Source organism: Cryptosporidium andersoni (genome assembly GCF_001865355.1).
Source record: "Cryptosporidium andersoni isolate 30847 chromosome Unknown contig_17, whole genome shotgun sequence".
Classification (NCBI taxonomy): domain Eukaryota; phylum Apicomplexa; class Conoidasida; order Eucoccidiorida; family Cryptosporidiidae; genus Cryptosporidium; species Cryptosporidium andersoni.
This window is the reverse complement of record NW_027122834.1, coordinates 359,365-373,284: the sequence shown is the minus strand read 5'-3', so window position 1 is coordinate 373,284 and position 13,920 is coordinate 359,365. Positions and strand designations below refer to the sequence as shown.

At 29.0% G+C, this 13,920-nt stretch overlaps 6 protein-coding genes across 6 annotated transcripts in view; 4 read left to right on the top strand and 2 right to left on the bottom strand.

Annotated features, from left to right (window-relative positions):
• Window positions 1–91: 91 nt before the first annotated feature.
• Window positions 92–1,663, top strand: cand_023640 (uncharacterized protein; the record flags this gene model as incomplete). Its single annotated transcript, XM_067212594.1, has 1 exon — window positions 92–1,663. One exon carries the CDS (start codon window positions 92–94, stop codon window positions 1,661–1,663), a length of 1,572 nt encoding a protein of 523 aa, XP_067068867.1.
• A 1,627-nt stretch (window positions 1,664–3,290) lies between these two features.
• cand_023630 (leucine rich repeat family protein) lies at window positions 3,291–5,024 on the top strand (the record flags this gene model as incomplete). Its single annotated transcript, XM_067212593.1, has 1 exon — window positions 3,291–5,024. One exon carries the CDS (start codon window positions 3,291–3,293, stop codon window positions 5,022–5,024), a length of 1,734 nt encoding a protein of 577 aa, XP_067068866.1.
• Window positions 5,025–5,104: 80 nt separating this feature from the next.
• Window positions 5,105–6,253, bottom strand: cand_023620 (uncharacterized protein; the record flags this gene model as incomplete). Its single annotated transcript, XM_067212592.1, has 1 exon — window positions 5,105–6,253. One exon carries the CDS (start codon window positions 6,251–6,253, stop codon window positions 5,105–5,107), a length of 1,149 nt encoding a protein of 382 aa, XP_067068865.1.
• A 543-nt stretch (window positions 6,254–6,796) lies between these two features.
• cand_023610 (phosphoribulokinase uridine kinase family protein) lies at window positions 6,797–8,143 on the top strand (the record flags this gene model as incomplete). The annotated part of the gene is made up of 1 exon (XM_067212591.1): window positions 6,797–8,143. One exon carries the CDS (start codon window positions 6,797–6,799, stop codon window positions 8,141–8,143), a length of 1,347 nt encoding a protein of 448 aa, XP_067068864.1.
• A 497-nt stretch (window positions 8,144–8,640) lies between these two features.
• cand_023600 (notch domain-containing protein) lies at window positions 8,641–11,706 on the top strand (the record flags this gene model as incomplete). Its single annotated transcript, XM_067212590.1, has 1 exon — window positions 8,641–11,706. One exon carries the CDS (start codon window positions 8,641–8,643, stop codon window positions 11,704–11,706), a length of 3,066 nt encoding a protein of 1,021 aa, XP_067068863.1.
• A 261-nt stretch (window positions 11,707–11,967) lies between these two features.
• Window positions 11,968–13,920, bottom strand: part of cand_023590 (uncharacterized protein) — a gene marked incomplete at both ends in the record, with an annotated part of 12,782 nt that continues 10,829 nt past the window's right edge. Inside the window, one exon of the mRNA XM_067212589.1 lies at window positions 11,968–13,910. Within this exon, the coding sequence (XP_067068862.1) occupies window positions 11,968–13,910 (1,943 nt within the window). The remainder of the gene's footprint in view (window positions 13,911–13,920) is intronic.

Sequence of the window (13,920 nt, the reverse complement as noted above, 5' to 3'; positions counted from 1 at the left end):
TATTTTTAAATATTCGAAATAAAAATTAGGTTCACATTGGATATATAATAAAAAAAAATCAATCTTGTTTAAAAAGATTTGATTGATAAATATGACTTCAGTTGATGAAGTAAGTGATGTAATTCATAATAAGATGGGGAGTGATTCTACAGTATCTCCAACATTAGCTTCAGTTCCAACAACTACTTGCGTATCTCCAGTATTAGAAGGCAAACCTGTACCAACAAATAGTTATATAGAGGCACTATTGCAAAATTCAAATAATAATATTGCGTGCAATTTAAATAATTCTAACTTAGCTACAAATATTAATACAAATAATCCTTACTTTACATCTAGTCCATTGTGTCAGTTAAATGGTATGACCTTATTTCCTGGTATTTTAACGGATTATTATACATCTTTACTTCAAAATACTAATAATGCAGGAATTGGTAACACAGCTACTCAAATTATTAACTCAAATGTTTCTAAGATACCACAGAGTACAACTAGTAATCCTGGAATATTACCATCTACTGTGCAGCAAACAGGTGTTTCCGTATCTCCACCACCTTTCATTTTACCACATAATCCAGCATTATTTAGTAGATTTTCAGGTTTATATAATACGAATGCTTTAAGTGGAGTAACTCCACAACCGGCAATAGTTTCAAGTAATACTGGACCAAAGTTACCAGTAGTTAATCCCTATAATTCTTTACCATATAATTTTTCCAATTGGATATCACCAATATTATCACCAATGATACTTAATAGTAATCCCCAAGCTAATAACCAAAATTTGGATGACATTAAGACACAATCTAGTACTAAATTACGTAAAACTGTGCGTGGGAATTTAGATATAGAGGCATCTGGTAATTATAGTAATGTAGGACTAAATAGAAGTGGGCAAAGAGGAAGAATTAGAAATAGTAAAAAAAATAGTGTGAAGTTGAATATACAAGAAGAATCATTAGCAAAGGAACTTTCAAATGTAAAAGATACTAAGGTATTCGATACTTCCAGACGGTCAACTTCTGAAATAAGTACTACACCTTTATTAGGTGTATCTGATCAATTGTGTAATATAGAGTCAAGTGAAATGCTAAGGCTTCATCATGCAAGGAAATATAGATTAGGTGATCAAGGTAGAGCTCTCTTGAAAAGTGAACTCTCTGCATATTTAAGAAATAATCCAGAAAAACGTATAGAAGCAAATAAGGTAGCAGATATACGAAATGCAACAACAAAGCAATTGTGGCAAATAGCTGCAATGTGTGGATTAGAGGAACGATTTATAAATTTACATGCTCAATCATTAGCTCAAAGTAAGGAAAAGATGAATATTAGAGGGATAAAACGGAAAAGTAGTACTATTGACGAGGAGAATTGTACTGGAATTAAGTCTGAAAGTATTGAATCATCTGAACATTTTCGTGTGAATTCTGTATCATCTTTGGATGAATTGGCCTCTTTAGCAACAATTTTAGATAAAAATACTACTCAAAAACAAGAAGACATTGCAAGTATTGATACTAATTGCAACGTTGCTACAGTTTTAATAGAAAATAAATTGGAGATAACATCAAGTGATATTAAAAATAGCAAAGGAACAATTGGGACTTCAGAAAGTACTGGATCTAGCAACTCTTATATAAAATCACTGGAATCAAGTTAAAAGTGATGAATTGGTTTCAACTGAAATAGTGAACTAAGTGTATGAAACTAGACAATATAAATAATAGTAATAATATTTAGATAGTTAAGATGTAAAATAAGAAAAATTTATTGATATTTTATATATTTTCTTATAACTATTGAAAGAGATAACTCATATTCTGGATGAAGATGTAAATTTGAGTAACTTTAAGTGATTGAAATCTCAATATAGGGTATCTATGATATTTTACTTTATAGTTTTATCGCAGGTTCAATTCACTTACAAATTTTATTATCTTAGAGTATCCTATTATACTTTAATCTATTGTATTAACTCAAGAATTTTATATTGGAAATGTTATTAAATTATAATTATATCAAGATTATATCTAATATTTCAATAAGTCCCATTTTTCTTTTTGAGTAGACAAAAAGTTAAGACTTAGTTTTTAAAATACTGGGTAGTGGTATTACTTTCGTTTAAATTCTGTAGATTAATACAAAACGTAGATAAATCAGTTAATTGTTGGAATATTAAATGAGCTGATAGATATGTTAAAATGAATTCTTATTATTAAAGTTCATTTAATTTCTGATTATAATCTTATAAAATTTTGAGTTTGTAGTATCTTAGTATAATCATTCTTACTACTGAAGTGTATAAAGGATAATATATTTTAGGAAATTCATAATATTGAATATATTAGAAAAGGCAGATACTATCTCTAAGTTATATGGTTTATATATGTTTTGATTTTACTTAATGATTTTATTTCCTTTGGTTACTTTTTCTTAATTATTAATAGTGAATTTAATATAAAGGATTTTTTTTTTTCTTAAAGAAGACATTTTGGGTTTAAGTACACAATAATGTTTCATATATCTATATATTACTTCATATAACAAATACTATTATCACTATATCGAACTTTTTTTAAGATTAAGGGAAAATTACAAGTACAAATTATTGATATTGAAAATTGGAATTTATAAGATCTTAACTAAGATGACATAAATTGTTGGAATTTTACACTTTCCGTTCCATATAAAGTACTCTTATATACTAAAACTCATTGTTAGGTTTATTTATAATACTATTATATAATAAAATGGAATAAAATACTAGAAACTTTATATCTTTAGACTTTTTAGAATACAACTATCTATTTCCATTTATAATTATAGTCTAAGCCTAATATACAAGATATATAAAAAACTTGTTAATGACCACTTTTCATATAAATTTATTTTTTTTTAAATTATAATGTAATATAATAAAATTTGTTTATAGGTATTATATTAATTAAAATTTTTTAAAGTGTAGTTATCACACGTCTGAATATCAGGGTCTATGGGTATATCTTTTCTAGTTTAAAAATACCCAAGAAAGATCTCAAAAAGTTTTCTTTAATAAAACAGAATATTGATATAGTTATATTATAAAGGTATAATATCTAATATCTAGTTGTACTTGTATTTTTATTAAACAGAATTTTTATAGACTTTTTTGTCAAGATATTAAACTTAACTTCCGCTTCCACACCATGCAATCAAAAGAAGTAAGCGCTATAAATAGGAGCCAATATTTTGTATGTTGTAGATTAGGGTATAAGAATACAGTAAATCCATCATTCATAGGCAACACTATGAGTTTACATATTAAAATTGGAAGTAGAGTAACACCAATAAATGATCATTGTGAAGAACATATGTATAGAAGTTATGGATGTATTGGTACTGTATGTTATAGTAATAATATAAACAAAACTATAGATGATACTCTAGTTGGTATAAAATGGGATGAAGATGCTTATATTAAAACTCAATATAAGAATAAAGAGGTTTTAATTACTGGTGATGACTCAAATTCATTGGAAAATTGCCAATTTTTTCATTTGAGTGAACTTGATATAGGTATATCATTTGAGAAGGCTATTAATGAACGATATGGGTGTAATATGTCATGTATAAATACAGAAGAAATGGAAAATACCAAAATGGATTTCTTTGGATTTGAAAAACTAGCTAAATATTATGAGAATTTAAAGAATATTCAGTATGTCTCACTGGAAGGAATGAAGATTTCTCATTGTTGTTTAGTGGAGCAATCTCCAACATCAAAAATAGTACTTACAAGAGTTAAAACTGCATGTTTAAACAATAATCTTTTATATGATTGGAATGCAATTAACTGTATATTGACGCATATGCCATTTATTGAATGTTTAACACTTAATGGTAATCGTTTTTTAAAAGATAAACCAAATTTGAAGCTAGAAAAAATAAAAACTCTTAAAGCATTAAGTATGCAGAATACCAATGTAGAGTTGTTATATATTGTAGAATTATGTTCTGAAAGTGGAATATTTGGGAATTTAAAACAATTAAATATTTCATCTAATAGATATCAGGACTTGAATATATCTTTTAATAAAGGAATGAATTTAGTTGGCCAGAAATACCAAGATAATAAATTTGAATATTCAGAAATCTGTTCTAATACTATAAAGACGAGTATTGAAATTTTAGATATCAGCTCAAATGATCTAATATCATGGGAAATTTTATTACAACTTTTATCATCTAGTTTCCCAAATTTAAAAAGTCTTAATATATCTAATAATCCTTTAAGTGATAATTTGGTAAATAAAGATAGAAGTGAAATTCCCGTTAACTTTATTTTTGATGAAATAAAGGAGATAATTATGGATAATTGCCCGATTAATAAATGGAATACAATTAAAGAGTTTCGAAGGATATTTCCAAATTTGGAAAATCTTTCAATTAAGGGAATACCACTACTTACTATTGAAAATCTATATGACAAGAATCAGATACCAATTCCAAAATGTAATTTAAGAAATGTGATTATTGCAATGTTTCCAAATTTGAAAGTATACAACAGGAGTATAATAAATAAAGAAGAACTCACTTCTTCTAGGCGTTATTTCATATATTTAGCCACTACAAAAAAACATCCCATAATAGAAATTATAGATCCATTACATGAAATACTTGATGAATTGCAGATTTTAGAAAATAGATCATTAAATTTATGTATACCAGAAAATGTGGAGTCTTTGAATGAAGGTTTAGCTGGTAATAATTTCGTAAAGCTTACAATAATTCCTGAATATTCTAGTGTAGAAAAATTACCTAGAAAATTTGATGTAAACAAGAATATGAAAGTAAATGATTTAAAGCACTTATGTTGGAAATGGTACAGAGTACCAATTGAACATTCTATATATACATATACAAATAATCGTCAAATAATTGATATAGTTGACTATAATGATTCATGTACTCTTGAAGATATTGGAATAAATTCTAATGGAGTCTTGAGAATACAAGAAAAGGCAATACAAAATTTGCAGTGACTTATAAATCTATATTTATTTAATAATTTTTCTTTCTTCTTTGATAGATGAATGATTCCCATGTATTCAATATTTGTATATTATATGAATGCTGAATAAAACTTGTAAAACCAAAATGCACAAAACAAAATTGTGCTTAAAGAAATAAAGGATTTACCGTCTTCTAAATCTAGGTTCTCTTGTATTAAACTAATTATTGAGTCTGTATAGTCACTCCAAGGTTTAGACATCTCCAAATAATTTTTTAATAAATGATTATATTCTTTTTCTGTTTGACTTATCACATTACGTATATTTTCTTGTACATCTAATTTAAAAGTATTTGGAATAACTATTTTGGGTTTTTCTTTCTTAATTTCAGTATTTTTACACTTGTCTTTTTTAGAAGATTTTTTATTACAGTTAATATCTATTTTTTTTGTAATAAAATCATATATATCTTCCAAATGAAACATTAACCTCAACTTCTTTCGTAACAAAGATTGAGAAAATTCTGCAATTTCATGATTATTATATTTCTCTATAAATACAGGAAATACTAATTGATAACAATTCATTATAGTTATATATAAGCCTTCCAAAACACGAATTTTTTCAAATGGGAGAAAATCACCAAAAAATGGAACCCACCATAAGAATTTATCTTCATCTCTGCTAAAACGGATTAGAATATTACAAGAGCAAACCCAAAATATAAATCCTACTAGTATCTCCTTTAAAAATTCTTGATTATGAGTCATTATAATAGCTAGGCAAAATGGTATAGCTGTAGAAAAAAGGGGAATCAACATTAGATGCATAGGATAATTTAAGAATCCTGGATCTCCATCTAGACCTGGAGATCTATCTATATTATTTTCAAATGTTCCAAATCTTCGATACCAATTCCTTGAGATATCATTAGATAGTACTTCATGAGCTAAACGAATTTTTGCGTATATTTCCTTAGCCTGAGGATCAGGATTTTTATCTGGATGATATTTTAAAGCTAATCTTCTATATGCACTAGATATATCCGATTTTGTAGAATTTCCCGATATTCCTAATATTTGATAGAAATTTCTACTTGTACGGATATTTTGTAGTATACAAACTACAATTAGTAATATTAGAGACAATATTATACCTATTAGAGGATTTTTTTTGTTCCAACGACGATTTGCAGAGGTTAACCATCTTATTATAGGAGATATGATCAAATTATGGATAATAAGTTGGTCGTCAAACATCTCATTAATTAAGAATTAGTAAAAATTAAATATATAATGGTGTTTGTAAAAATGGAAGAGGGGCTAAATATTAGTGAGATTTTAAGTTGATATTTTATTAATAAGATCTTTAGACACCCTTGACTAATATATTGCAAACTACAAAATATTTATCTACTTAGGATTGTAACTAAATTACTATTAACAACAGTCCCTTATTTTTATCTTAAAATGAGGATAATTTTGAATATTATCATTAGTAGTATAGAAAGTTATTCATTGTATATTAAAACATAAAATCTAATAGATACAAATGATTTACATATCTCTAAACTTTAAGCATAAACAAAATCTAATAGTAACCTTACTATTTAACAATGTTAAGACAAATGAAGTATAAACTAAGCTTTTAGATAATGTTACCCGTGTAAATAAGCCTATATTAGCGCTTAAACGGATTATTTGTGTTGATTAGTCTCCCAATAGTTATTTAAAATCAAGATACCGGAAAATATTATCGGTAGCTAAGCCATATTCATAATATCTCAAAGTAGATTAAGTAGTATGAGTGAATACAGTGCAAATAAGAGTGTTGAAAGTTCTCCATGCTCATATTCAAACTGTTTTTTTATAGCTGTAGCAGGTGGTAGTGCAAGTGGTAAGACAAGTGTCTGTTCAAGGATATACTCTGATTTGGGTGATAAGAGAGTAGCAGTAATTGATAGTGATAGCTTCTATAAGACACCTGTACTTGGAGAATCTTGTCCAATTAGTGAATATAACTTTGACCATCCAAATGCGGTTGATTTTGATCTGTTATATGATGTTCTTGAAAGATTAGGCAGAGGGGAGGGTGCTGAAATTCCAAACTACTGTTTTAAACAGCACAAGAGATTAGAAACAGTTAGATATGTTTCTCCTGCCTCTATTATAATAGTAGAGGGTATATTTGTGCTTTATGATCCAAGGATTCGACGCCTCTACAATATGTCAATATTCGTAGATACAGATGATGATATTCGTTTAATAAGGAGAATTAGAAGAGATTTTTCTGAAAGAGGACGTCAAGTAGATGAAATATTGGCTCAATATGAGAAAACAGTAAAACCATCATATGATGAGTATATATATCCAACAAGGAGATATGCAGATCTAGTGATACCACACTACCCAAATGAAGTTGCAGTGGATTTGGTAGTACAACACTTAAGATATAAGTTGAAAATAGATGATCTACGTGTTATTTACTCAAATTTGCATATTATACCATCTAACTGTCAAATAAGGCATATGCATACAATTATTAGGAATAAGAATACATCCGGCATAGATTTCGTATTTTGGGCTGATAGGCTTATTAGGATTGTGGTGGAAAATGCTCTGGGTCATTTACCTTTTGAATATCAAACAGTAGAAACCCCCATTGGAATGCTTTATGATGGTGTAACTTGCAATTTTAAGGACAAATTATGTGCTGTTGCTATTGTTCGTGGGGGTGAGAGTATGGAACTTGGAATATCTGCTATTTGTAGGGATGTACCTATTGGGAAACTTCTTATGGAATTTCAAGATCCAAATACTGAGTTAGATGCACCTTTTGAAAAGACTAAGATTCTTTACTGTAAACTTCCAAGTGATATTAATTCTAGATATGTATTTATATTAGATCCAATTTTGGGAAATGGATTTGCTGTATGTTCAGCAATTAAATATCTAATAGATAGGGGAGTACTACAACATAAAATATTAATTTTGAGTCTTCTTGCGGCTCCAAATGCAATTCATAGAATTTGCAGGCAATTTCCCGCCGTTACTTTGATAACTACAGAGATAGAAAAGGGTGTTACAGACGAAGGTTATGTAGTCCCAGGAGTAGGTGCATTTGCAGATAGGTACTTTGGGACAGAGTAAAATACATGGTATATGGGCGCTTTGACGCGGTACATGTATTCTTGGATCCTCATTTTTTTTATTTTTTTATTTTTATCTTTATCTTTATTTTTGTAATACTACACTGTCTGTAACTATATGATGGTAAATAAAAAGGGAATTTCAAGTTACTGTGAGTTAGTGTATATGATATTACTAACAAATAAGATGTTTTAATATTTACATACTTTATGAGACCTGTTAAGATGTTTTCTTAAAGTATTTGGAATTCAGGTTTTGCAGATAGATTTTACGGATTACTAGTACTTTTTACTTACTTTTTACTGTATGGTTCTCTCTAAATTAATTTCTGTTTTTTTGTTAAGCTGGGTTTTATATCTCATTTTCGAGAGACACCTTATTGTAGCATGCTTGTTATTGGTAGTGTATCTCATTATTGACGTTTTAGTTTCGTAATTGAGACTTTATTATGATAAGTCTGGCGGAATATAAGGAAAATTTAATGTACTTTTGCTGAAATGCCGAATATATATGACACTTTCCTTTTTATATTGTGTATATATACACATTTTAGATCAACAACTTCAGTTGAGCCACAAGTTAATGTGATTCCATCTTCGTCTAATATAAGGAATGTTATTCCAAGTAATTTAATGAATAAACATAGTTTATCACATGATCCAAATTCCCAAAGTAATTTGGATAAGATTAGATTAGAATTTCCAAAATGCCCTCTAAAGTGTGAAGAAGGATGGCTAAGAGATGGATGGTGTGACACTGAATGCTATATAGAAGAATGTGGTTTTGATGGAGGAGACTGTAAAGGTTGGTGTGCTCCTGAGTGTCGTCCTACTTGGCAGGGTGATGGACAATGCGACTTAGATTGTTTTAATGAAAAGTGTGAATGGGACAAAGGAGATTGTAAACATCTTGAGTCACATGGAAAATTATTCAACACTACACTAGAGCATAAAGATTTCGATTATTCAATGTGTAAGTGTAACAGAACACTGTTAAATAATAAGTACTGTGATCCTGAATGTAATACGTTAGAGTGTAATATGGATGGTCATGACTGTTTACATCGCTGTAACTCAAGATGTATAAATGCATGGCTAGGAGATGGACAATGTGATCCAACTTGTGATACCTCAGAGTGCTATTTTGATAAGAAAGATTGCAAAATTTGTTCAAAGAATTGTAAGGCATGGATGGTTGGGAATGGAATATGTGATATAGATTGCAATAAATCTGAGTGTAATTATGATAATGGTGACTGTAGTAATGTTTGCTCAGTTACTGAAGTTGATTATATCAACCAGCCAATGATATATAAATTTTGTCTTAAATCTTGGGTTGGAGATGGATACTGTGATGAATATTGTAATAATTTTGAATGTAATTTTGATGGTGGAGATTGTAATGATCATAGCTTACAACTTGAGTCAAATTCTAATAATACTATATTGAATCATTTAACTTATTTGAATTATACAAATACATCTACTACTTTACATTCAAGTATAGATATGCAATTTAATACAACAAATAAGCCATTTTCAAGTATTAATGGTACTAGAGTAGCAGATAATGTACTAAATATTTCAAATTCTACTTCTATAGTAGATAAACCCATAAACACTCTAAATATGAACAGTACATTTAACTTAAAAAATAACTCCAATATATCAGAAATTTTAAAAATACCGAATAATTTTAATAATACAATGATTGTACTTTATAATATAAGTACTGATACAAATGTAAGTAATTTAAGTATGATTGATTCTGATATATATTCAGATTCCTCTCATCAATCAAGCTCTTCAAGAACTTACCAAAGTAGTGCAGATTTTGTACATTTGGCCAACACATCTGATTTAAATACATCTATTCCTAGTACAGAATCTCACATTTTAAAATATATAAGAAGTTCTGAATATCAAGAGGTAGGTTCAAATACAAATGTGGGAAACTATATTTCATCTCAGTCTTTATTGACCTACAATACATCTTATACTAGTAGAAAACCTACAATCTACTATGAAATGAGCACAAATGGAGAGTTTGAACAAAATAATATAGGGTCTAATACACATACATCGAATATTTTGGGCGAATTTCCAAGGTCTTATAGAGAAGACTTTGGAGAGAAAGTTAATAATACAAGTGAAGCATCTACTCCATATTTACACACCGGATTACAAATGTCAGATAATACTACAAAACTTACATATATGGAAATTATGCAAAATAAATCTTTACAAGCCCCTAGAATTTTTAATATGGATAATAACTCAGATTTTAACCCCCAATATTTAAATTTCGAAGGTTATTTGAAGCCTAATTTTTATCTTTCTAGTATAGACAATTCTACAGATCACACTTCAAACTTAAGCTATGATAGTAATGCAAATATTGAAGATTTGGATAATTCTGCATTTTCTACAATATCTAGTTCAATTCCTAATATTCAGTGGATAAATGATTCAAATATAATTTCGAGTCCTCAGCCTCATATAAATTCAGATATTTTGAGTTCTAAATTATGTTTGGATAATCCTGAAAGTGAGTATTACATGAAAAATTTGAGTTTGAAACAATGTAGTGCTTCATATGACAGTACAAGTCATATTAATAAGGATCAAAGCTCATATAATGCAGATTCACACGTTTCACATCTGGAATTATATAAACCTAAAATTTATGTTGAAAGTACTTATCCTGAGTATGCAAATGTTATCTTGCGACAAAATTCAAGTACTGATATCCAGACTAATGCTGATAGTAAATATAGAACAAAGTATAGAGATTACAATAGTAACACTAAACTACAAGCTTCTAGAGAACAAAGTATCGATATTGTTAATGGGACTAATAGTTATTTAGAAGAGATATCAAGTTTCAATGATTATAGTGAAAGTATTACAGATTCTAGATATAACTATAGAGATAAACCTACTAATTTGGAATTGGAAACTCAAGGTACTGGTGATACATACAATAATAGCAAATATGTAAATTCTTATTATATGGGGGTAAATAATAAATATTTAGAAATAGACAGTCATATTTTTAATTTAAGTTCTAATATATTATCGAATATTAATAGTACTAAATTTAGAGACTCACCTAATAGGACGTCAATTATCAAATATTTTAATCATAATAATACAGATTCTACATTAAAATATCCTGAAGTAAATAATTCAATACAAGTTAAACATAATCAAGTTAAAGGACATAGTAATTTCTATAGGGGACAGAAAATTATTAATAATGCAACAGAACCTAAAGAGAAAAACATCTATACCAATGACAGGATACAGAACACGTTGCATAATGCATCAAAGTTTTCTTACCCTCTTTCATCATATTCTACAAACTATCATAGCTCAACTTTAAGAAGTCCCCACACCTCTTATAACCCTCATTCACACCTTTCATCTAGCCCATACTTCAGTACGGCATATATGTATCAATCAGCATCTCCTACTTCAGTATTTAATAGGAGATCAGGAAGGAGCACGAGGTATCAGAATAACAATAACTATAATAGATTATATAGAGGAGGAAATGGTTAGGAGAGTTGTAAGTGAAATATACCTACTTTATACTTATTTGTGAGGATCTTAAGAAAAAGTGGTCAAAGTACGTTTTAATTAAGCAAATGATTAACATCAGAATAAAGGCTTAGTACAAAGAAAAGTTAAACATGATGGATAGTTAATATTTTCGTAAATTCAATTTTATTTCTAGTTCTAGTTGCTAAATTTTATTAATTTCATTTAAATTTTTTAATTCAGTTTATGAAGTAAACTTCATTAATAAATTTATTTTCAACATTAATTTAAGATATGTTTGTCTTCTTCAATTGCTGCTCTAAATCGTCTTAAGAACTCACATACTAGCTGATGTGGTACAACAACAGCTCTTGGTTGATTATTATATAACATTGAGTACGAACCACTTTTCAAAGCTGCTACTCTATCTTCAGATAGTTCTAGAGCTATTCTCTGTGGGCACATGCCACATTCCGACAAAGACATGATCCTAATCTTTTCATCTGTTGTCAAGTTACTAATGATAAAGTTATCTCTTACACTTGGTTGCCTGAAACAGAAGACTATATCATTTTCAGTCACACAGATAGATTCTCGTGTGCTAGTTCCACCTTCAATCATTAAATCATGGAAGTCCAGCAGTATAACTTCATAAGATAAATCCCATCCATGTACTGAAGCAAGAATATTTTCGGGTCTAATTTTTGATGCAACTTGTGTGTTTGAATTTGTAGTATTGTTATTAGCTATTGAGTTAGATTTCTTGCTAATTGTCAATTTAGCCTTTGAATTTGTTGCAATTCTTCTTGAAGATGAACCATTAATTGGATTTCTATAATTGCCAATTATACCTACTGTTCTTATATTTTGTCCGTAATCAAATGCTACTGATATTGGATTATATGCTCCTAGTGTTACAGGCATAAAACCACCAATTATTGATGATGCATTGATTACAGACTGTGGGATTCGTGAGACACGTCCACGAATTATTTCTGATCCAATACCTTCTAATTCATCCAATAGCGTATTAATACAACGAATGGCAACTGCAGGAACCCATTCATCTACATTCCAATCTAAATTTATGCTTCTAGCCAAATTACTTAATACAATATCTGATTTCCTTACAAAGCACAAATTATCCAATGAGACGACTTTTCCAGGTTCAATCTCAATCACTTTTTGTTTAATAGAATAATGTGACCTATGGAAGTATGTTGGGAAACCCAAGGGATTCCTAATTAGTAAACCATCATCTAGTATTTCGTGATTTGCTAATTCATTTGCTAAATACATGCTTGTTATACCAGCTCCACCACTTTCGTGTTGTAATTCATTCATTATAACCATTGTCTTCTCATTTCTTAATTGTTTTGGATGATTTATTCTAACATTTAAGATACTATTCATATTTGAAGTGATGAATTCTTGCAGTAGCTCCTCATTAGATAATATATAATCTTCCAGTGTATTAGTTTCATTGTCCAATGGAATATATCTAATATGTCCATCAAAATCTGTTACAATTAGTTCAACTTTATGATATGGTCCTAAGATAATTTCTTTATATAATCCATTTTCAATACCACTCTCCTCTAATCTCTGTGCTATACATTTACAAGCGTCCATAACTTTACTTTTCAGCACACGTATGCTATCTGCAATATATACACGAACATTATGCCTTTCTTCAACTTGTCCTGGTGGACGGAATGGAATATCTACTTGATATTCTGTATGAGGCTCCACATCATAATAACTACCCAAATTCCCACGTGTAAATGAGCGACATAGGTTCACTGTAGATGCTCCTCTACTAATTGCACTAAGTAAACTTGTCTGAGAGTTTATACGTCTTGTACTCACAGACGTTGGTGCCGATAACTGCTGATCTTGGTCTCTTTCAGCAAATAGTTGTTCATCAGTGAGAATATCTACATCCACTAGTGGGATATCTTCAGCAGAGATGTAATTTTCATTTTCACCAAGTTTAGACGGTAGTTTCACTGGTGGTATACTTACAGATGTTCTTGATGAAGCTTTCGATAATACCTTTGATTGAGCTTTTGATGATAATCTTGAATTAGCTGATGATAATTCAGAATAGCTATTCTTAATATTATCTTCATCAATTGATTTCATTGTCTTTTCACTTTCAAAACTTCTATCTTCTTTGCCAAGTGTTTCTTTATTTTGTAATGTTTCTTTATTTTGTAATGTTTCTTTACTTTG